The following is a 22465-nucleotide window of genomic DNA, read 5'->3' on the forward strand; positions in this document are numbered from 1 at the left end:
TTAGATTGTACCCTTAGTTAATGGAAAATGTACTTTACCAAAAAAATCAATCTTCAAGTATTGCATGCCATACAATCAACCTCTAGAAAGGATCCACACATATAAATTCCATATTAATTAGAAAGTTCAAGGATTGATTCACTTATTTGTGCCATATTAACTGATATCACCCAGAGGAATGGTGGGAACAGTAGGCCGTATGCATGCACATATGCATGATGCACATTGGATTAAAAAAATTGCTCACATTCCTTTTCAAAATGTGCAAATTAATAAAGAGAAATGCACTTCTGCAGAAAGAATCATACTTAAGCAGAAACTGCTTTACAAAGTTATGAAGAAATTAGAAATGGTGGTTATTCACAGCAGTTTCCTCTGGTGCTGTGGTTCCTTTATTGAAAAGAAGAGCTGTACTAATGATGCTTAAAACATATGCCAAAAATAGGAGGGGACCTGCCCTATCTTAATAGCACGAAAATTACTATGCATTCAGATACATTACGCAGAGGGAAGACAGAAGAAATAGGACAGCTTATGTGTTCTTACTGATACCAACTCCTTTGGATGAAAAAGATCTGTTGGTTAAATCTGAGGTTGCAATCATTATGCCAGGTACAGATAAGTTCTAGCTGGTGCATGGATCACTGTAAATATTCTCATAAACAAACACTCATTTGCAGTTGCCAGCTTTCCTAACCATTCGTATTTTCACAATTATTTTTCCTGATGGTTACAGCACTTGAAGTTTTTAAAGCTGTGCATTGAAGTGCACTGATAAATAGGAACTGCTTCCTGTACTTTCCCAGTTATTAGCGGGAAATTCTAGTATGCCCCACACTATTGAGCCTTAGTGCATTTACTTGTAAAGAGCTGGCCCAGCCCCATCCAACTTGAACCTGAAATGTTCCCTTTTTTTTTGTCATAGGTGGCTTGAGTTGGATTCTGTTGGATTCTATTGGATTTGGGTCAGATAGCCAGGTACCACTGGCTGAAAAAGTTCAATATGGATTGGGTGCTAATCAGTTGGACTGCTTTGTTCAGAATTGTTTTGAGCTTCTCGAGTGTTTTTAGATCTGACTTTTCCAGGCAAGCAGGGAGCACGCCTTCATACTCTTGACTCGGAATGGTAGAAAGGCTTTTGGGAGTTGGAATATGAGTTGCTTGCCATAGAATGTGTTGTCTCTTTTAGCCAGAGTACTTACTTGACTGGTCCTGTTGAAATTTTTAGTCAATAATAATTCCCAGGATATTGATGTTGGTAGATTTTTTGATGGTGCTATCATTGAATATCAAGGGGAAGTGGTTTGACCTTTTGTTGGAGATGGTCATTGGCTGGTATGTATGCAGAACATACTTTACTTTCATCAGAAAGTAGCAAGTTATTAAATAAGTCAAAAACTATATTTAGCAATGAAAAAGCAATTCAGTATGTAGAATTATTCTCCATACCACACTGGATTTCACTCCTTTAAATGTATTAGACCTTTCAAAGCTCCTGTGGATGTTGTATTTGTTGTTATCAGGAGATATGTCAGTAGGGTCCGTAATGATCTACTTGCCAATTATCCCTCTTCATGGTGAAAATCTAACCCTTTACTGACTTTCATTCTTTTACCCTTTCAGCAACCTTACAAAATAAAAAATTCTAACAGAGAAGTCTCATGACTAGCACCTTGTAACGCTGCTGCACAATCAATTGAATGAAACATTTGACCCCCAATTAGATGCAGCTCTAGCAGGTTTGTAGTCTAATAGCAAAATACTGCACCTGCTGGAAATGTGCAATAAAACAATGCTGGAAATACTCAGCAGTCAGGCAGCATCTATGGAGAGAGAAGTAGATTTAATACTTTAGGTCAATGATCTTTTATTAGAACTGGGAAAAATAGGAGATAAAATTTGTTATAAATTATTGAGGAAGTGGGGAGGGGCAGAGAAGACAAAAGATCTGTGAACGGGTATAGGCAGAGATTCAGTAACAAGACTGGTAGTGGAGCCAGCTGAAAGAGAATATAGAAAGGCTGATGAATAAAATAAAAGGTATGTGTGGGAGCAGTGTAAATCGGAGAAGATGAGTGAAATCTGTAATTACCAGAAGAGGACAAAAAAAATCTGTGATTGCTGAAACATGAGATACTGGACTAGATAACTGATTACCTGAAATTGCTGAGTTCAGTGTTAATTGTAGAAAACTTTGTTTTTGCATGATTGCAATATGTTTATTAAGTATTTAAACAGATTATTGTTCAATGCTATATACAAGTTGAAGGGCTACACTGTCTAAACTATGGCCCAATGTCCATATGTAGAAGAACCCTGGGGTTTGGTCCCTGGGGAAACACATGTTCACAACACTGACTTCAATTATAGATACATTCAAAGTATAACCATAGTAATCTCTCAGCACCGGTACCTCTCATTCTTCAAATGTAAATTAACTTGGAGACTTTCTGATAGAAAACTAAATGGCCAGTAAAGGTGAAGTTTTAGAAACTGCTAAAAGGTATGAATGAAAGGAGAATTCTTGCATTCCTTTCAGATCTCTGCATCACTACCAACACTTTAGTTGTAGGTGCCTTAGGGAGATGGATATATTTCTAATAAAAAGTTTTGATGAAAGATAATTGAGCTGAACCATTAACTATTTCTCCCTCCAGAGGTGCTGTCTGGCCTCTTGAGTATCTCCATCATATGCAGTTCTTCTTTTTTCAGAATTTTGGCAAATGCAGCTTTTTGCCTTTAGATATAACTTGGACCTTGCAATACTTTGCTACTTCCTGATACCTTTTATTAAAGCCTCACTACCCTTGGATTGTGTGAGAAGCATGAAGGTTGAATGCTCCTCCTACCAAAGCAGCCCAGAGATCCTGAGCTGTTAAGAGCAGGATTCCAAGTGGAAACTGCCTCATTATACTCTTGGAATTAGTGGAACACTTTGTATGCAATAATTCTTTTGACCTTCTCTATTGCCTCCAAACATCAACATCGACCAACAGTAGAGAAGTGGCTTCAACAAATAACGTAGACAGTGACTAAATTACAAGTCAACTTCATGCTGCTTTATCTCAAGACAGCACGAGCCAACCTAAAAACCTGCAACAATCAGAAAAAAAACATGCTTGCTCAAGCTCTTTGTAAAGGGAGAAGACCTGGAAGATATGAAAAAGTGTATTAAATTGTAAAGGCATTTAAAAGGTTAACTATGGATAAACTTTTTCTGCATGCTGGTGAGCCTTAAACAAAGAGGGCACTAATGGAGCAAATAAAAAAACCCTGATGTGGAACTTCCTCCCACGTTAAATCAAACTGCTGTCAGAATGAGGAATATACTGGCAAACTGAACGATCAAAGCAGATATCATTCATGCTCTTTAGAGCAAGCATGGAGGTCAGATGGGGAAAGAGGGACTAGAGATTAAAAAAGGGCTTGATGGGAAGAGATAAAGTGAGAAAGGAGTTGTGGAGTTTATTGTTCAGCACATATTGGTCTAAATTGTGCTGTGCTGTGGTTCTGCTGTGGTTTCTTTATAATGGAGCTTATTAGCATTGAAACCTTCAGAATAGAAAATTCTTATGCAGTATATATAAAGATGTAGAACAGATATAGTAGAGCAGCTACCTTACAGCTCCAGCAACGTGGGTTCAATCCTGACCTCTGGTGCTGTCTGTGTGGAGTTTGCATGTTCTCCCTGTCACTAGGTGGGTTTCTTCCCATATCCCATAGGCAGGCACAGTAGTGTAGCAGTTAGCGTAAAGCTTTACAGCGCCAGCAACCTGGGTTCAAATCCGGCCACTGTCTGTAAGGAGTTTGTACATTCTCCCCGTGTCTGCGTGGGTTTCCTCTGGGTGCTCCGGTTTGCTCCCACATTCCAAAGGCGTACAGGTTAGGAAGTTGTGGGCATGCTATGTTGGTGCCGGAAATGTGACGACACTTGCAGGCTGCCCCCAGATCGCTACGCAAAAGATGTATTTCACTGTGTGTTTCGATGTACATGTGACTTCTAAAGATGGGTTGGTAGGATTGGGGTCAGCTGGGCATTATAAGTTATCAGTGTGTAGATGAATGGTAGAATCTAGGCTGTAGTTGAGAATTTCGGGACAATAAAATGGGTTAGGGTAGAATTAGTATAAAAATGGATGTTGGTGATCAGAATGGACTTGATAGGTTGAAGGCCCTGTTCCTGTGCTGTACCTCTGTGACAATGTTTAACACCAAACAAGTATAATAAAAAGCAAACAATTTGCATTAAAAAATTGAGTATCTTTAAAGCAGAAGTAGAAGTAAGGCTGTCATAATCAAACACTTTTACTAATAAAGGTGTTTTTCTTACAGCGCTTAGATATTCTTTCAAAGAAATCTATCTGACTTTTAGTACGAATCTGTTCTTTAACACTGGGTTACAGAATGGCCAGCATATTGAACAAGATATTTGCAAAGATATTTGCAAAAATGTTCTCTCCTTCATTCTCTGGCTACAGCAGATGTGGAAAAACAAAAACAAAGCCTGTTAATATTAATGAAATCCAAAGTACTGCACTCTTCAGTCTCACTGCTAAAATAGAAATGCCGTGTCCTAGCATGAGTCACGTGACATCACTTATGCAACAGTGACAATCAATTCACTCCCACTCTATGATACTCAGCCTTTACTGACTCTCACACTCCATTAAGCCATGAAAATACCAAAGGATCGACTGGAATATTCTGGATTCTCAGCAAGCATAAACTTGACAAAACAAAAAGACTTATTCATAGCTTTATATAGAATGCAGCATGCATCCTTAAGTCTCCAAAATACTTTACAGCTTCTATTGCGGTTTACATTTTTGTATGCCCTCTATAATACACTCCTGGTTATTTTATCTTGAACATAGCTGTATGGACCATGAAGTTATTAGTAGATTTTACAATTTCTTTGAACTCAGAGCAAGGTTGTTAATTAGTTTCTGCAAATCCAGAACATTCAAATTAATCTTTTTTCTACATCTTGCTTCATAAAGTATCCTTCTGCATTCAAAAAATATTTTGTTTGACAGGCACTAACTTTATTAAATAATGTATGTAAACTTATTATCAATAAAAATAGTAGCAATGTGGTTCAGGAAATCATTTCAAGATCTCAGAAATAAGATCTAAGATCCAACTGATTCTTAATTTTTTTTTTCTCCCCAAGTTTAAAGCAAACTCTCAATGTTCCTCAAAAGAGATACTCTGACTGCTGAAGTCAAGTATGTATTCTAACCGCCTGATATGATAAACACCAACTAATTTTTATCACATATTTGGACAGCATGGTTTGGTACCACACTGTGATGTCTATTTTGAACTGTTCTACTCGAGCTGTTTTTCTAACAGTGGTTAAAGCACATTTATGAAGAAGCAGCTGTGGAATAGGACATACATTCATTGCTGAGGGACAAGCAAATGAGATCACAATGTAATTTTTTCATACTTCCAGATATTAAAAACATGTCTATTGATGTTCTATTCACTTCATACTTCACATTTTAAAGTGTTTATGCAGTAATTTAAATCCACCAAATTTTCTGAGACTGACTTTGTCACTTGTAAATTATTTGTTCAACCTGATTTGTGCTGGTTTATTTATTAGGTCAGACTGCGAAACATGATACATTCTTTGTTTCTGCTGCAGATAACTGCAACCAATATAAATCAGCAACAACCATTCACAGTGCAGTAAAGGGATATTACTTTCAAACCAGAATTGTGAAGTAAAAGCTGTCTGTACAACAGAAAGTAATTGTTATCGGGTCAAATATGCAGTTAAAAAATAGAGATTATATTGTTTGAGATACCTTGCCAACGGTCCAGGCTGACCTACATTTATGCTGTATTGTGGCTGACCACACCTTTTAGCAGTGGTTGCAATGGTGGTCTCATAGGTAATGGATCCTTTGACCTGGATATTTTGTCGCAAGGAGAACTTCTCCATCACTGACCAGGTGTCTTGCTACAGTGCTCCATGTATAGGGTTGCTGAAGACATTGTACAACTTGGCCTGTTTTACCATTTCAATCAGCATTCTGGAGGGGTTGTCCAGTTTACTGTGCTGGATCGTCCAGCCACATTAATAACGCAATTGAAGTTGCTGCCCACGAATGGCTGGGACATCCGTAGTATGAGGCTACCACCTCATTGCAGGTATATGTGAAAATGCCCCACTCTGGCTCATCAGTGTGTATGCCCCTCCTCTGAGGAAAGACTGGCTAACCATCTTTCAGACCTCCCACTGCTGCTGTGGTCGTCCTGCCACATGTTGGCAGCCACTTCATTGTCAGTGTGGCTGGCTAATCCAGCAGGGCACACAGCAAACTGCGCAACACCTTCAGACTCCTGACTGAAATGGTAAAATATGTCAAAGTTGTGTGATATCTTCAGCAACCCTGTAACAGCAGCACTGCAGTAATACACGGTTGAGACCAAGTGGAGCAGTCTGGAGTTGACAGACTTCCAGAATATGTCCCAGTTATTCATGGTCAGATCCACGGATGTCAAGCCAGTGTTCTTCTCCTCTGACTTCTGCCTTGGGCTGGCTGAAATTCCCAAATGGAAGACAAGGCTGAGTGAGAAGAGGTGTATGATGGCTCCAGAAAACATTAAAGCACTTGAAAGGAATTATGTAGTTTGGAGAACTATGAAAGTTCTCTTTGATTCCCCTTGTTGGAACCAATTAAAGCCACCTTCAAGAGTTTCTTGTTCTTCAAATGCTTTCAGAAAGTGACAAAGAGTAGGAGAGAAATTTGATGATGAGCATCTTTTAAGTGTGCCCACTTTGTTAGATATCTAACTTCCCTAATAGGTGTTGACAAGAAATTGATGTGTCTTGGTAGATGGATTTGTATTTATTTTTTGCTATTTATTTAACTTAAGTATATATTGGTGACCCAATTGGAAGCTCTGGTGCTGCAGTTTAATACACTGTCAAAGATACAGGTGAACCACACCACCACCCTGCGCCCCCCCCCCCCCCCCCCCCCCCCACCATTATGATCATTTAGGTTACGGCAATTCGCCCTTATGGAATTTGCAAATCACAATCCAAAAATTTGAGATACAGAATAAAATTCACTCTCGTGGAATTCATGTGAAAAAGAAAGTAAATAAGTCAACACAAAATTTATATTTTTAAACTTTAAACTTGTGTTTCTTGATGCATGCGCAGATGGCGTGGCTTCGCATTATGGAAAATCGTGATACGTCCTGTTTTCTAGGAATGCAACCACCATCCACCCCCCACTCCCCCATACCCCCTTATATCTGGTACAACTGTTTGTATCCAGTTTGTCTATTTTCTACAATAGGTATGAAATAAATCATTTTCTTTATTCAAATATTTCCAAAACTTTTAATATTTATAGGCACCATCAACTTAATTGCACGTTGAGAGTACTAGGGCTGCTTCACTGTTCCAATAATCTCAAAATTGCCGGCACCGTATCTTGTCAAGAGCCTTTTGTGGGAAAACAAATTGATTTATTGGTACTAAGTACAATCATGGGTGTTATGGGGAAGATAACTAGATCAGAACAACAGTAGTTAGCCAGGAAGGCAAATAGATTATTCACAAGAAATAATCAAGTCCCATCAACAAAATAAGATATGCTTGGAATAAAGAAAACCTCCAATCTATCAATTCTGCCTACTTGTCAACATTTTATACAGTGGTATTAGGGAAATGGAAGCACTTGAATTAGCTAAATTAAAAGCCAATGCAAACCTTTTAAGTTTGCATTACTACCACTTGTTTTCCATGCTGTACATCAGGGTGAATACTGAGGTTCTAAAAGTCCCTGTCTTCTGTTAAATGCATTGGTTAAATTAGAAGTAGAATAAAAATGATATAATAGCATCAGTCTATAATATTAACTATCAAGTCTTTCAACAACCAACATAGCTAACAGAAGATAAACAAACAAGACACCAAATTTTCTTAAAATTGCCTATATTCAGGTAAAGTTTCATTAGATTGGGAAATTGCAAGTATATCTTCTTTCAAAAGAGTGACAAAAAGCCAATAAACTAAAGGCCAGTTAGCCTTAACTTCTGTCAGAAGGGAAGTGTTGGAAACTACTATAAAGATGTTATAACAGAGCATTTAGAAAAAATCAAGGCAATCAAGCAAAGTCACAACTTGGTTTTGTGAAAGGGAAAACATGTTTGACCAATTTATTGGAGTTCTCTGAAGGAGGAACGTGGCTGTGATAAAAGGGAACCTGTGGATGTATTCTATTAAGATTTCCGGGAGCTTTTTGATAAGGTGCTGCATCAAAGGTTGTTATGGAAAATGATGCAGAACGTAACCTATTGGCATGGATAAATTAACTGGCTAACAGAAAACAGAATAGGCATAAGTTGTTTTTTTTTTCTAGTGGGCAGGTTGTAATGAGTAGTGTGCCACAGGGGATGTTGCTGGAGCCTCAGTTGTTTACAATTTGTATAAATGACTTGGATAAAAGGATCAAAGGTATGATTGTTAAATTTGCTGATGACACAAAGGCAGGAAGTAAAATAAGCTGTGAAGAGAACATAAGGAGGCTACAAATAGAAAGGAATAGGTAAGGCGAGTGAGCAAAGATCTGGCATATGGAATATTATGTGGGAAAATGTGGAATTGTCCACTTTGGCAGGAAAAATAAAAAGTAGCCTATTATCTATACTGATGAAAGATTGAAGAACTGAGATACAGTGAGATCTGGGTGCTTGACTCTGAGGGTCAAGAGTTTTTGGAATTCTCTTTCTCAAAGAGTGATACAAGCAGAATCTTTGATTTTTTTTAAAACAGGTAGATGGACACTTGATAAGTGAGGGGTGAAAAGTTACTGCTAGTAGACAGGAATACAGAGTAGAGGTAACAGTCAGTTGTTATTAAATGGCATGGCAGGCTTGAGGGGCTTGGTGGCCTACTCCTAATTTGTACATCTACATTCATTTGGGTTTGTTTACATGTATGTTTAACCTATTCCAGTTAAGTGGACTTCAAAAATCACACTTTTGGTACAGTGACTGTTCATAGATAGGAACCAGGCTGACTGACTGATGTGACAATACAGCCTATAGGACATGTACAAATAAAACTTTATTCTTTTGCTATAGAATGTAATTGCCTCAGTGACTAGCACAAAATTAGAATTTGATAACAACATTTTCTTTCCTTATGCATGCACTAAGCAACAGCATTGAAAGTAATGGTGAACCTCCCACTCTACTAAATTGATGAAAACAAGTCAATAGATGTGGTAAACATGGACTCTAGCAAAGCTTTTGACAAGGTCCCACATAGTAGGTTGGTCCAGAAAGTTAAAGTACATGGGATCCGAGGTGTGTTGGCAAACTGGATACAAAATTGGCTGGGTGAAAGGAGGTGGAAGACAGTGGTGGATGATTGTTTTACTGACTGGAAGTCTGTCAGCAGTGGTGTACCACAAGGGTCATTGCTGGGACTTTTGTTGTTTATCATATATATAAATGACTTAAGTGAAAATGTAGGTGGTCTGGTTTGTAAGTCTGCTGACGACATGTTAATTGGTGGAAGGTTGTGAGAGGATACAGAGGGACGCAGATCAGCAGGAAATTTGGGTGGAGTGGTGGCAGATGGAACTTAACCCAAATGTGTGGCAATTCGTTTTGGAACATCAAGTACAGTCAGGACATATACAGTAAATGACAGGGACATTGGGAGCATTCATGTACAGAGAGATCTTTGGGGTGCAAGTTCATAGTTTCCTGAAAATGGCAACACAGGTGGATAGGCTAGTGAAGAAGGCTTTCGAGATGCTTGCCTTCATAGAGTTGGGACGTCATGCTGCAGCTGTACAAAACATTGGTTAGGCCACATTTAGAGTATTGTGTACAGTTCTGATCGCTACACAACGAGAAGGATATGGTAGCACAGAAAGAATGCAGAGGATGTTGCCTGGAATGGAGGGCTTCAGTTACAAGAAGAGATGTATTGCTCTCACTGGAGTGTAGAAAGCTGAGGGGTGACCTTACTGAAATTTATAAAATTATGAGGGGCTTTGATAGGATAGATGGTCTTTTTCCCCAGAGTCTAAGACTAGACGGTGTAGGTTTAAGGTGAGAGGGGAGAAATTTAAAGGAGATATGAGGGGCAAGCTTTTTGCGCACGATGGTGGTTATAAGTGGCGGTGGACTGCCTTCTTCAACTGTTTCAGTCCCTTTGGTGGAGGTATTATAAATCCAGGATTTACTCTCAGTAACAGTAAAGGACTGGCAATATGTTTCCAAGTCCGGATGGTTTGCGACTTGGAAGAGAACTGATTTTCCTCCTCTTGTGATAACTTCTGGTCAATCGTGAATAGTGATTTCAGCAGATAGAGCACAAAACGACACACAGAACCACTTTAAAAAGAAATTTTGTGCAAAGTGGGAATAAAACGAGGCACTTCCTCATTTTGTGAAATCTTGTTCATCTTTTCTAGAAGTGAGATTGGCCCATATGATAGCACCATCAGCGTTGTCTGTTTGGAGCTACTAGTGTTGACCTACTTCAATGTTTTTGATTTTGTAGTGTAGCCAAGTATTTCCGCCTGAGCAGCATGCCATTCTCCACTGTCTCTAATCTTAGAACATACAGAGCATTGAATTTGATGAAAGGACATATTAGCAAAATCACACTGAGATTTAAGATCAAATATTTTAATACTGAAGGCAAATAGTCATATTTGCATAAATTTAAATGGAAGATACCAATGAGCTTGTGTTCCAATTCATGAAACTCTTCCCTCTTCCAACAGATGCAGAAGGGAACCTGTGTCGAAGCAGTCACCTGTTACAGGTAACTCTGTCAATGCACCGCTTCAATGTATCATCAACAGAGCTGCTGCAGAAGCTCATCACGCTATATCCTTTTGCTGTAGTAATGCTTGATCTGGAAAGCAGGCTAGAATGTAACAGTATGCCTAGATCATAAAAATGATGAGCAGACAAGATGAAGTTTACTTCAATAATTTATCAAAACTTCCTTTTGTTTGTGAAATAAAAAGTTTAAAATATATCCTCTCCAACTTCACTCTACCCCTTGAATGTCATCCCTGTCTCAGCTGGTGGTGCTCTTCTTTTTGAGTAAGAAGATTGAGAGTTCAAGCACCACTCCAGAGGACAACAATCTAGACTGATCTTGTAGTGCAGTACAGAGGGTGTAGACTGATCAAGGTGGTGCCTTTTGGGCACAATCTTAAATTGAGGGCCCGTTTGCCCTCTTGGTTAGATCTAAAATGATACCAGGACACTTTTTCAAAAATCATGTGAGTTATCCCCGAGTGTAATATGGTCACAGATTATGTGTTATATATCATGTTGGAATCCCATTGGTTCCAAAGCAATTTGATGCTTTTGTTGCAGTTCTGTCAGTACAAAATCAGATATCTCAATTTCAATGCAAATGAAAGATTATTTTTAAAGAAATTCCTTTACTGTGCCTTTTATGTTACTTTAAATCCACCAAAACTGAATAGTTTTCTATTCTGTTCACCCTCATGTATTTATCTAGCTTCCTGTAAATGCAACAATACTATTAGTCTCAACAATTACTTGAGGCAATAATTTCCATTTTCTGACCTCTCTGTGAAAAGTTGTTTCTCCTGAATCCTTTACTGGAATTACTACTGTGAACTTTTATTAATGGCTCCACTTTTGTATTCCCTACAAGTCCACCTCTCTAAGTCTAGCCTACTAAAAACCCTTTTATAATCTTAAAAACCTCCAACAGGTTATTCGACAATCTCCCCTGTTCAATCTGGTGTAATTTCTCAGTTGTATCATCCTGGTAAATTGTTATTACACTGTGTTTCAGCACCTTAATATCCTTTTTGTAATATGAATTTGAGAACTGTGCACAGATCTCCAGAAATGGTTCAGTCAGAATTTCATACAAGTTTAACATAACTGCTCCATTCTGTTCATTTAAGTGATTTGTCTATCTGTACCTCCTGATCTCTGGGATGACAACTTAGTTACTAACTACTAATGTGACTTCTTACGCTGATATCGAAGTTGTTAATGTATATGACAAACAGCGCTGATCCCTGCAGTACACTGCTGGTCACAGTCTTTGAATCTCTAAAGCAACCCTTCAATTTGTCAACTTGGACTCTAAGCTTTTGGACTAGCATTCCATATGGGACCTTGTCAAAGGCCTAACTGAATTCCATGTGAACCATATCAACCGCATTGCCTCATCAATATATTTAGTTACCTTTGTTAAAAAAAAAACTCAAGTTAAATTAGTCAGACAGGATCTCCCACCAATGAATTCATGCTGACTGTCCCTGATCAATCCCTGCATTTTCACGTGTAGATTAATTCTGCTCCTTCGACTTTTTGCCAATAATTCCCTACCACTGACATTAGACTAGCTGGAGTATAATTATCCGGCGTATACCTGCTGCCTTCTTTAATAAAAATACCGCATTTGCTGTCCTCGAGGCATCTGGCATCTAACCTGTGGTGAGTGAAGCTTTAAATATCTTAGTCTGGGCCCCAGCAGTCTCCTCCCTTGCCTCCCATAGCAGTGTGGGGATACATCTCATCGGTCCCAGGGGATTTATTCAGCTTTAAGCCTGCTGAGACATCTGTTGTCTCTTCCTTTTTAATTTTAACCTGCTCTGGAATTTCAACTGAAACCTCTAACCACAATGTCTTTCTCTTCAGTGAATACAAATGGAAAGGATTCATATGAGACCTTGCCCACATCCTCTGGCTCCACCCACAGGTTGCTTCTTTGGTCCCTATTGGGCCCCATTCTTTCCCTGGTTCCCCTCTTATTATACTCATAAAATACTTTGGGATATTCCTTAATCTTATCTCCCAGTGATACTTTGTGGCACCTCTTTGCATCTTCCTTCTACATACCTGATGGGGCTCCCACATTTTCAGTGCACTATACCTGTCTTTTCTTTATTAAACTCTTTATCCCTTGATATCCCTGGACTTGCTGTCCATGTGGGAACATTTTGACCCTGACCTCTCCCTATTTCTCTTTCATAAGACTCCCACTTCCCGAATGTATATTTACCTGCAAGTAGCTGCTCCCAGTCTACATTTGCCAGGTCCTCACTAATGATATTGAAATCAGCCTTCCCCTAATTCAGTTACTGAATTTTAGGACTATCCTTATCTCTTTCCATAACTACTTTAAAACTTACTGAATTATGGTCACTATCCCCAAAGAGTTTGCCCACTGACACTTCATCACTTGCCCAACTTCATTCTCCAGGATTAGGTCTAGCACAGTCACATCGCTTAGTATTACCATCTACATACTGGCACAAAAAACTCTGCTGGATGCACTTTAAAATTTCACCTCATCCAATCCTTTCACACTTGGGCGATCCCAGTTAATATTAGGGAAGATAAAATTTCTTTTACACCTTTCTGTGATTTGCCTATGTATCTGTTCCTCTATCTCCCACTGACTGTTGGAAAGCCTGTAGTCTCATCCCAAAAAAGTAATCACCCCCTTTTTATTCCTAAACCCTATCCAAATGGCCTAATTTAAAGAGCCTTGTAAAATAGCCTCTCTCATGCTTTATTGAAAATGAATAATGTCCATTTTCATAAATGATACATGAAGTTGTATTTTATTGCTTATTCCCCAGTGTTACTATACCCGCCAATTAAAAGTTTAATTCTAACCTGTGAACCAAAGCTTTGCACCTTATTATATACATAGCAAACTTCATGGAGACCCAGAAATTTGCTTTGATCTGCAAATTTTTGACCTACTGATTCAGGACTCCAAATCATTTACGTAAATGTAAATCAGTGCATTAGTGCTGGGACAATCAGTGGTCCCAGCACTAATGCACTCCAATTCCTACAGTTTGTAACTTTCTTTAACTTTTACATTCTTGTTTTTACCTTGTAGCAAGATTGCTATCTATTGTTTTACGTCCCTTGACTTAAAATATACTGACCTTGGTTGTGACTTTATCTTAGCAAAAGCCGTGCTCTGAGGTGGTATATTATGGCAGAAAATATCAGGAGGTCACATACACATAAGGAAAAAGCCTCAGTGGAGCAGAGACCAAAGGGATCTGGGGCTACAGGTGCACAAATCAATAAAATTTCAAGTGTATTTCCCTTAGACTGAACTCCATCCCTACAGCTGAGTTTCCCTGATGACTTCAGCAGCATTTGCTGTAATAAATATACTAGAAATTATAGGTGAACGAAGCTAGAACAGTCCAAAGAACAGTCTACACTTTGATTTAAATTACTTGACCAATGGCACTAAAATTAACTTTTTTTGTAGACTGTAAACATCTCATGAAATTTTTTTAAAGTGGTTTTCATCCAGTTTGTTCTGCACATCGAACACAGAACACTACAGCACAGTACAGGCTCTATGGCCCACAATGTTGTGCCGACATTTTATCCTGCTCTAAGATCTATCTAACCCTTCCCTCCCACATAGCCCCCCAATTTCTCTATCATTCATGTGTCTATCTAAGAGTCTCTTAAATGTCCCTAATGTATCTGCCCCACAACCTCTGCTGGCAGTGCGTTCCGCACACCCACCACTCTCTGTGTAAAAAAACTTACCCCAACATCCCCCTTATACCTTCCTCCAATCACCTTAAAATTATGTCCCCTTGTGTTAGCCATTGTCCCACGGGAAAAAGTCTCTGACTGTCCACTTGATCTATGCCTCTTATCATCCTGTACACCTCTATCAAGTCACCTCTCATCCTTGTCTCCAAAGAGAAAAGCCCTAGCTCACTCAACCTATCCTCATAAGACATACTCTCCAATCCAGGCAGCATCCTGGTAAATCTTCTCTGCACCCTCTCTAAAGCTTCCACATCCTTCCTACAATGAGGCAACCAGAACTGAACACAATATTCCAAGTGTGGTCCAACCAGAGTCCTATAGAGCTACAACATCACCTCGCGGCTCTTGAACTGAATACCCTGACTAATGAAGGCCAACACACCATACTCCTTCTTAACAACCCTACTGACCTGCACGGCAACCTTGAGGGATCTATGGATGTGGACCCCAAGATCCCTCTGTTCCTCCACACTGCTAAGAGTCCTGCCATCAACCTTGTATTCTGCCTTCAAATTCAATCTCCCAAAGTGTATCACTTCACACTTTTCTGGGTTGAACTCCATCTGCCACTTCTTGGCCCAGGTCTGCATTCTGTCAATGTCCTGTTGCAATCTACAGCAACCTTCTACACTATCCACAACACCCCCAACCTTTGTATCATCAGCAAACTTACTAGCCCACCCTTCCACATCCTTATCCAAGTCATTGATAAAAATCACAAAGAGTAATCACATGATGGGGTTCAAAACATAAAAGTAATCTGGTCCTGTGTTAGTACCAAACTTTCAATGGCATTGGAGTGACAGGGAGAACACTGACCCTTGCTCAGCTAACAAAAACACCAAAGCTCAGCTGAACCTGACTTTAGTGATAATGAGACCTGACATGATTAAGTGGAAACAATATATTTTTAGTATAAGACAAACTATTACCACACAGTTTCAATTTTAGAATCTTATGAATACCCCATTCAAAATTCATAACCATCTCAGCAAAGCTGGATAGGTGTCAATTCTATAGAAATCTCACAACAGAGGTAATGTTGTAATATTTTTATAATTAGAACTGTATGGTTATAATTTTGTCTGGAAGTACTGAATAAGGAAGAAAAATTATCACCTACCTTCGCTAAATGCATATGCATTATAAGTATCTTCCATTTCTGTTCACATATCTAGCACTGAAGAATAAGCAAGCATTAATTTAATGTCCTTGTAGTACTCCATTGAGTTGGAACAGTTTAAAAATAGACAGTAATCAGTGAGACCATGTTTAAAATAACCCAGGCAACAGAAGCTACTTCAGAAGACACATTAACTATTATGATAATTAGTCTGTCATCCTAGAGAATGAACAGCAGGCTTGTAGAGAGATGAAAAGCTTCCCAGATACTTGAAAAGGGCACACCAATGCACCTATTCATAGTGAAGTATGAGTGGCACTGCATGATGTTGGGTTGTATGACATGTACCATGTTAGAACAAGGATTTTTATTCCCCGTTGCTCTCAAACCAGATTAGAAAGGAAATAAACCCACAGTGCAGACATTTTCACCTGCCTGAGAAGACAAATGTTATAAAATCATTAACATCTTTGACCCTCGGGATTGGAAGTTAATGTAATTTAGTCAAATCATTGGATCAGCATAAAATTGCACTTGTTATATCATGTCTATCACACACATCTAAAGACAACTTTTTGACCCCATCATTTTTCTACCACCACTCTGCGATTCCCCAACCCCCAACAACTGTAGCTCATGATTTGACAGTCATTGATATCTGCCTGCAAACTTTCAAGTGGTAATTGCTTAATTGTGAGCCTGCACAGTGCAGTGAACAATGGCAAGCCTGTTGGTTACACCCAGTGTCTAAAATTGCACACGTTCCATCAGGAAAAAGTGGATCACAGTCACATGACCAAAAGTCCAAACCCCAGATGATTTTTTTTCTCTGTCTCGGGGACCATTAATTGAAGCAACCCTACATTTGTCTGGCAGAAATCAACAGAATACCTACCTTTGCCTTGCCACTCTTAAAGAGCTCCAATATACACCAGGCAATGTTCTTACCCATTAAAAATACAACATAATGCACCAGAAAGACCTAAAATTGTGATATGAATTGAATGTGAAAATTATAGCTAGGTTGCTAACTCAAGTTATACACACACATATAAATAGCAAAATTTGCCAATGCTAATAATGGAAAGGCTTCAAAACCTTAGCAGATTTCAAAAATTTGGCTGTATAGTGAAAAAGTTTGTGATGTCATGGGCATTGATACCTTTGTATCATCCTGCCTGAAAATGATTTGGAGCAACTACATGCAGTATGCACCCATTCCTATCTCACCACCACTTTATTGTCTCCGCCCTCCAAATTGTCAGACTGTTTATCTGATGACTGGTTCTGGATGAGCAGAAAATTCCCAACTCTTCTGGGTAAATGTCTGAGTCTGAACCAGATTGTTTGCAACATCACAGTCACATATGACTCTAAGTTTGCCTGTTTCCACATCTTATGACTCTAAGTTTGCCTGTTTCCGTATCTTTCTCAGCTCCTCTGTTGCTGAGACCCTCATACTTGCAGATTGGGAGAGAAGGTAGAAGGCACTTTTAAAAATTAAAGTTTAGTATTTTACTAAATTTAAAAATTGTTATTTTTAGTTATTCCCATATGATTTTATGAGTTTTAACTAATTATATTAAGAAATTAACCTCTGATAATTTTCTTTAACGTTAAGAGTTTTTAAATTACTGATTGTCAGAGAAAAGAATCCATGACAGCTTAATTAATTATCATAGCACCACTCCCCACTTTGCCTAACATCAAAGCATCTCAGGAGTGCTCTAGAAGCAGGGCCTCCACACTATTGCCACCTGAGGCCTAGTTGCCATCCAGACCTTGACGCTTAGGTCAAGGTTTCAGAGAGGCATTGCATATTCACCCCAGGTGTATGTGGTTTTGTGGAGACTGGGCTACAGATCCAGCAGGGTCTGGCTCAGAATCCTGCTGCTCAACTCCTGCCCAACAAGCCAGGGAAAAAAGACGTCAATGCACCTGAAAATAAAGAGACAGATTAAAACTGGACAACTGTACAAGTAGCTCAATCCACATTCTTTGTTTGCCATGATGAATCATACCCAGCATTAAAGCAATTTCCTTTGATCAGCTTCTGTAACTTATGTCAGACAGATCCTTGGTCAAATATTGACTTTAGTTTAATGACTTATTTTAAATATATTTTGAAGTAGCAAATAATTGCCTCAATGTTGTTCCTCTTTGGAGCTCTAAAATTACATTTTAAAGAAACATTGGTGGTGTGCAGTTTGAAACGCATTAAAAAACAAATGGCCTATATCTTACTCAACACTTGTCTTCCAGAAAATGTTTTTCATATTGGTCTCAATAATGCTCTTGCTGAATATATGTAAGGATACTTCATGACTTTAAATAAGAACTGTTTTCCTTAATGATGACCTACATATCAGAACGCTTTAGAGCAAAACTGTGCTGCAGCTTGCCTGAAGATCTGTTACTTTATAAGGTGAGGCTTTTCCTGGAAATGACAACCGCAGCTAAGTAAAGACAAAAAGCAAAGTGTCTACCTGCAGTAACTGCATGTCTCATTTTAGGCTGAATTTGAAAGATTGTGGTTAAGTCCTGCAAACATTTCTTTAAGAATGATAAAAGCTCTTTTTTCATCTGTGCAGTCTATACTTAACTTTTTTTCTGTATATACATGAGAACTGTGTGAAATTATATGGCTCTACGCAAGACCAATATTTCAAATGACAGTTCAATAAATAATATTGGAAGTGTTAAACACAGGAAAAACTTATCTGACCAATTTCCAGCTCTAACAGTTAAACATACAAAGAAGGATGCAAGTGTTAAGAAACCCATATAAAATCAGAGAATCACAGTAGAAAGAGACTATTTGGCCCATTGGCCAGTTCTTTACAGATCTTTGCTGCTTTTATTTAAATGTAAGTTGCTTAGAGATGGTGCATTTTGTCCCACTGCAAAATAGGGTGTCACCAGAAAAAGCACTTAATTCATACGCACTCACTTTAAGCAAATGCTGTTCTGGTCTTTAGCCATCTAAGAGAGTTAGAAGTTGTATTGTGCATTCACAGGTCACAAGATAGAATTTGGGGTTACATAAAATGGAAGGAGGAGAAAAATTTAGAGGGAGGTGTTCAACAGTGCAGTTTAACGGCAACAACCAGCACCCCCCAACACCCTCATGCAGGTGCAAGATGCAAGTGTTGCCTGTCTGGAGATGGTAGCTCATTACACTCAAGGCTAGAGAGTCACTAAAACTAAGAATGATGCGCCAGCAAGGATCCTTTAATTTACATATGGTTCCCACCTTTCTGTGTGATATACTCGTTTACTTATTTCACTGGGAGTTAACAATGAAGATTGCAGGTCACAAACTTTTGAACTAATCTCTGTTCCTAAATCAGAAATGCACACATGACAACGACATTTACATAATGTGATTATCATTTCCCCAATGGATTTCACTCAAGGTGAATTGGGACAAGAAATGCCTGAAGTAATTTCCTGAAGGACAGGACTTCAACAGGAAATATGTACAAACACTTCAAAATATGCAAAACATCTTTCTCTTTGCAACTTGTGTATGAAAATCTGGTGCAAATAATTTCTCCATCTTCTTTCTAGGCAAAACTTGCTGGTGGGTAAAAAGGATATCAGTACAGTAATAGTTTTAAACCACTGGGTATTGATACTATAAATACTAATAACTCTGAAACTATGCAATGCATAGTTTTGGTCTCCTTTTTCAAGGAAGATTGTAATTTAGAGGCAGAGCAGTGAAGGTTAATTGGTGGACTGAAGGATTTGGTTTATGGAGAAAGATTGGGCAGCCTACCCTTTCAAGGTCCCTGCAAGAATTGTATATGAGTTCATGATTCTTGGGGAGAACTTGATAGGATAGATGCTATGAGGAGGTCTCTCCTGATTGGAGAGTCTGGATCTAGGGATATTGAATAGCAGAGTAGGCTCACGGTGTTAGTTGGTCCACACTTGTCCCCTTTTCTAAAATTCTTTACTTCCAGACTGCACTGTGTATATATAAGCTAAATTGCGTTATGTTATGAATAATGAAAATAAATAATTTTTTATGTTTAGGTTGCCTGAAAAATAAAATGGTGCGAGGCACTGAATGATGTGCATCACAAGAAATGAAAAATCAAATTTGCCCAATAAATTGATGAACAATTTAAGACTGGGAACTACAGTCATAATCTTAATATGGCCTGAAATCTTTCTAAATTGTCATCTTAACATCTTTATTAAATGTATATGAGGTTAAGCAGATATGAGTTCTTCGCAAATTTCATGTCAATCTAAGTAACCTCAACAAACCAGGCTTGCAATACAAAAGCCTGAAAGCACGTACCACCAGGCTCAAGAACAGCTTCTATCCCACTGTTAATAAGACTATTGAATGGTCCCCTTGTACGATAAGATGGACTCTTGACCTCTCAATCTACCTTGTCATGGCCTTGCACCTTATTGTTTACCTGCACTGCACTTTCTCTGTAACTGTAACACTTTATTTTGCATTCTGTTATTTCTTTCCCTTCTGTGGGAATAACCTTTGTTATTGCTTTTCCCTTCTATCAGTGCACTGATGTGATGAAATGATCTGTATGCATGGCTTGCAAAACAAAGTTTTTCACTGTACCTCAGTACATGTGGCAATAATAAACCAATTTACCATTTATCAAATTTGCTTGTTCCAAAAACAACACAAGTATTAAACCAAGTGATATCTGAGAATCAACAGTCTAATTAACTGATTTATTTTTGAGATAGGATTCTAAGTTCCTGAACTGTGGAAAAGAAAAGCATAACCTTAGTATTGTACGTTTACATATTGGTTTCTGCTAGAGATAAGTTGAAGACACAGCAGGTCTACAGCGGACGCAATCTCACTGGCCCTCCACTCGGCTTTGGAGCACCTAGACAACAGCAAAACATACAGCAGGCTGCTGTTTATCGATTACAGCTCGGCGTTCAACACCATTATCCCCTGAGTAAATATCAACAAGCTTCAAACCTAGGGCCTCTGTACCTCCCTGTGCAACTGGATCCTTGACTTCCTTATTTGGGAGACCACAGTCAGTGCAAATTGGTAATAACATCTCCTCCTCGCTGACAGTCAACGCAGGCGCACCTCAAGGATGCGTGCTTAGCCCACTATCTCTACACTCATGACTGTGGCTAACCACAGTTCAAGCGCCATCTATAAATTTGCCGATGACACCACTGTTGTTGGTAGAACCTCCAGATGGTGATGGGGAGGCACACAGGAGTGAGATAGATCAGCTGGTTGAGTGGTGTCGGAACAACAACCTTCTTCCCCTCCACCATCAGATTCCTGAGTAGTCCATGAACACTACTCCATTTTTCCTTATTTTTGTATTATTTATTTATTTTGTAATTTAAAGTAATTTTATGTCTTTGCCACAAAACAACAAATTTCACAACAAATAAGTCAGTGATAATAAACCTGATTCTGAAGTGATGGGTCCAGAAATATTTTAGCATCTGAAAACAAGTGTTAAATTGGTCCTGTATGGGGAAACATCAATTTTTTTTGAGGACCCAAGCAGCTACATACCATTGTACACAAGACTTCAGGGGTCGTGCATGATATATAGATTGTGCACACACAAGCATGGCAGAGCTAGCACAGACACTGGTCTGGCCACAGATTGAGGTGGGTAATAGTGCCAAGGCCAGGTTGAGAGCAGCTCGATTGGATGGTGTGGAGGACAGGACCTGTTGAAAGGTTTGGGATCATCAAGGGAATCGGGAGGGGAGGAGAGTTGGTGACACAGTCAGGGAACTGAATCAGCGGCAAGGGGAAGGGTTGTGAAAATGACCAACAAGCAAAGTTCCTGTGGGACTTGTCTGCAAGATGATTGACATCTTGGACACCCCAGCCACAGAACAAGCAATCCTGTCCCCTGTAAGCAAACACAAACAGACTCCAGCTGTCCAGTTAAGGGCTACTTCTTTGTGTGTGGCCAAGCTGCTCATGGACTTTGGGTGCACAACTAATTTTACACAACTGATGTCCAAAGTTGCATTGCTCATGTATGGTCTTCATGCATGTGTATGCCACAAGCAGAAAGAATCCAGGACAAATTATAGTAACTGCACAATCTACATACTGAGGATTTGATCCAAATTTCATGTTAAATTTCTTTGGGAGAGGATGGGGAGGGAAGAGTAAATATATAGAAAACCCACTTTGCAGAAGAAATTCTAGCTTAGGGTTTGTTAAATATGTGCTTTTCTTTTAGAAATATGACCATAAACAAATTTCAAAATCAAAATGCTAAGAATGCAGGAAGTAAACATTGGTAGTTGGTTTATTATTATCATACGTACAGGGGAAAAATTGTTTTGCATGCCATCCATACAGAATCATTAAGTACATTGAGATAGCATAAAGGGAAAAGCAACAACGGAATGCAGAATATGGTGCTACAGTTACAAAGGAAGTGCAGTGCAGGTAGACAATAAACTGCAAGGGTCATGAACTAGACTGAGCGATCAACAGTTCTTATTTTTGCACAAGAGGTCCGTTCAAGAGTCTTATAACTGCAGGGTAGAAGCTGTCCTTATCTTCTGCCTGATAGAAGGGGGGAGAACAGAGAATGACCAGGGTGGGAAGGGTCTTTGATTATGTTGGCTGCTTTACAGAGAGACCAGGAAAAGATAAGCAAAAAATGTTAGGATTACGCAGCAGGCAGGGCAACGTCAATGGAAAGAAACATGGCTAATGTTGCAGGTGGATAACCTCCTAGCAGTTTTGAGGTCATT

The 22465-nt window shown here is 38.9% G+C and overlaps 1 protein-coding gene across 5 annotated transcripts in view; it reads left to right on the forward strand.

Annotated features, from left to right (window-relative positions):
- The window catches only part of LOC127575681 (RAS guanyl-releasing protein 1-like), a 122764-nt gene that overhangs the window by 68309 nt on the left and 31990 nt on the right, over positions 1-22465 (forward strand). For 4 of the 5 annotated variants that reach the window (XM_052025622.1, XM_052025590.1, XM_052025612.1 and 1 more), the window contains exons 3-4: positions 10776-10881; positions 18078-18140. In XM_052025622.1, the coding sequence (XP_051881582.1) occupies positions 10776-10881; positions 18078-18140 (169 nt within the window). The remainder of the gene's footprint in view (positions 1-10775; positions 10882-18077; positions 18141-22465) is intronic. The other variant, XM_052025630.1, reaches the window with a different exon arrangement.

This window comes from Pristis pectinata, chromosome 1 (genome assembly GCF_009764475.1).
Source record: "Pristis pectinata isolate sPriPec2 chromosome 1, sPriPec2.1.pri, whole genome shotgun sequence".
In the NCBI taxonomy this organism is placed as follows: Eukaryota; Metazoa; Chordata; class Chondrichthyes; order Rhinopristiformes; family Pristidae; genus Pristis; species Pristis pectinata.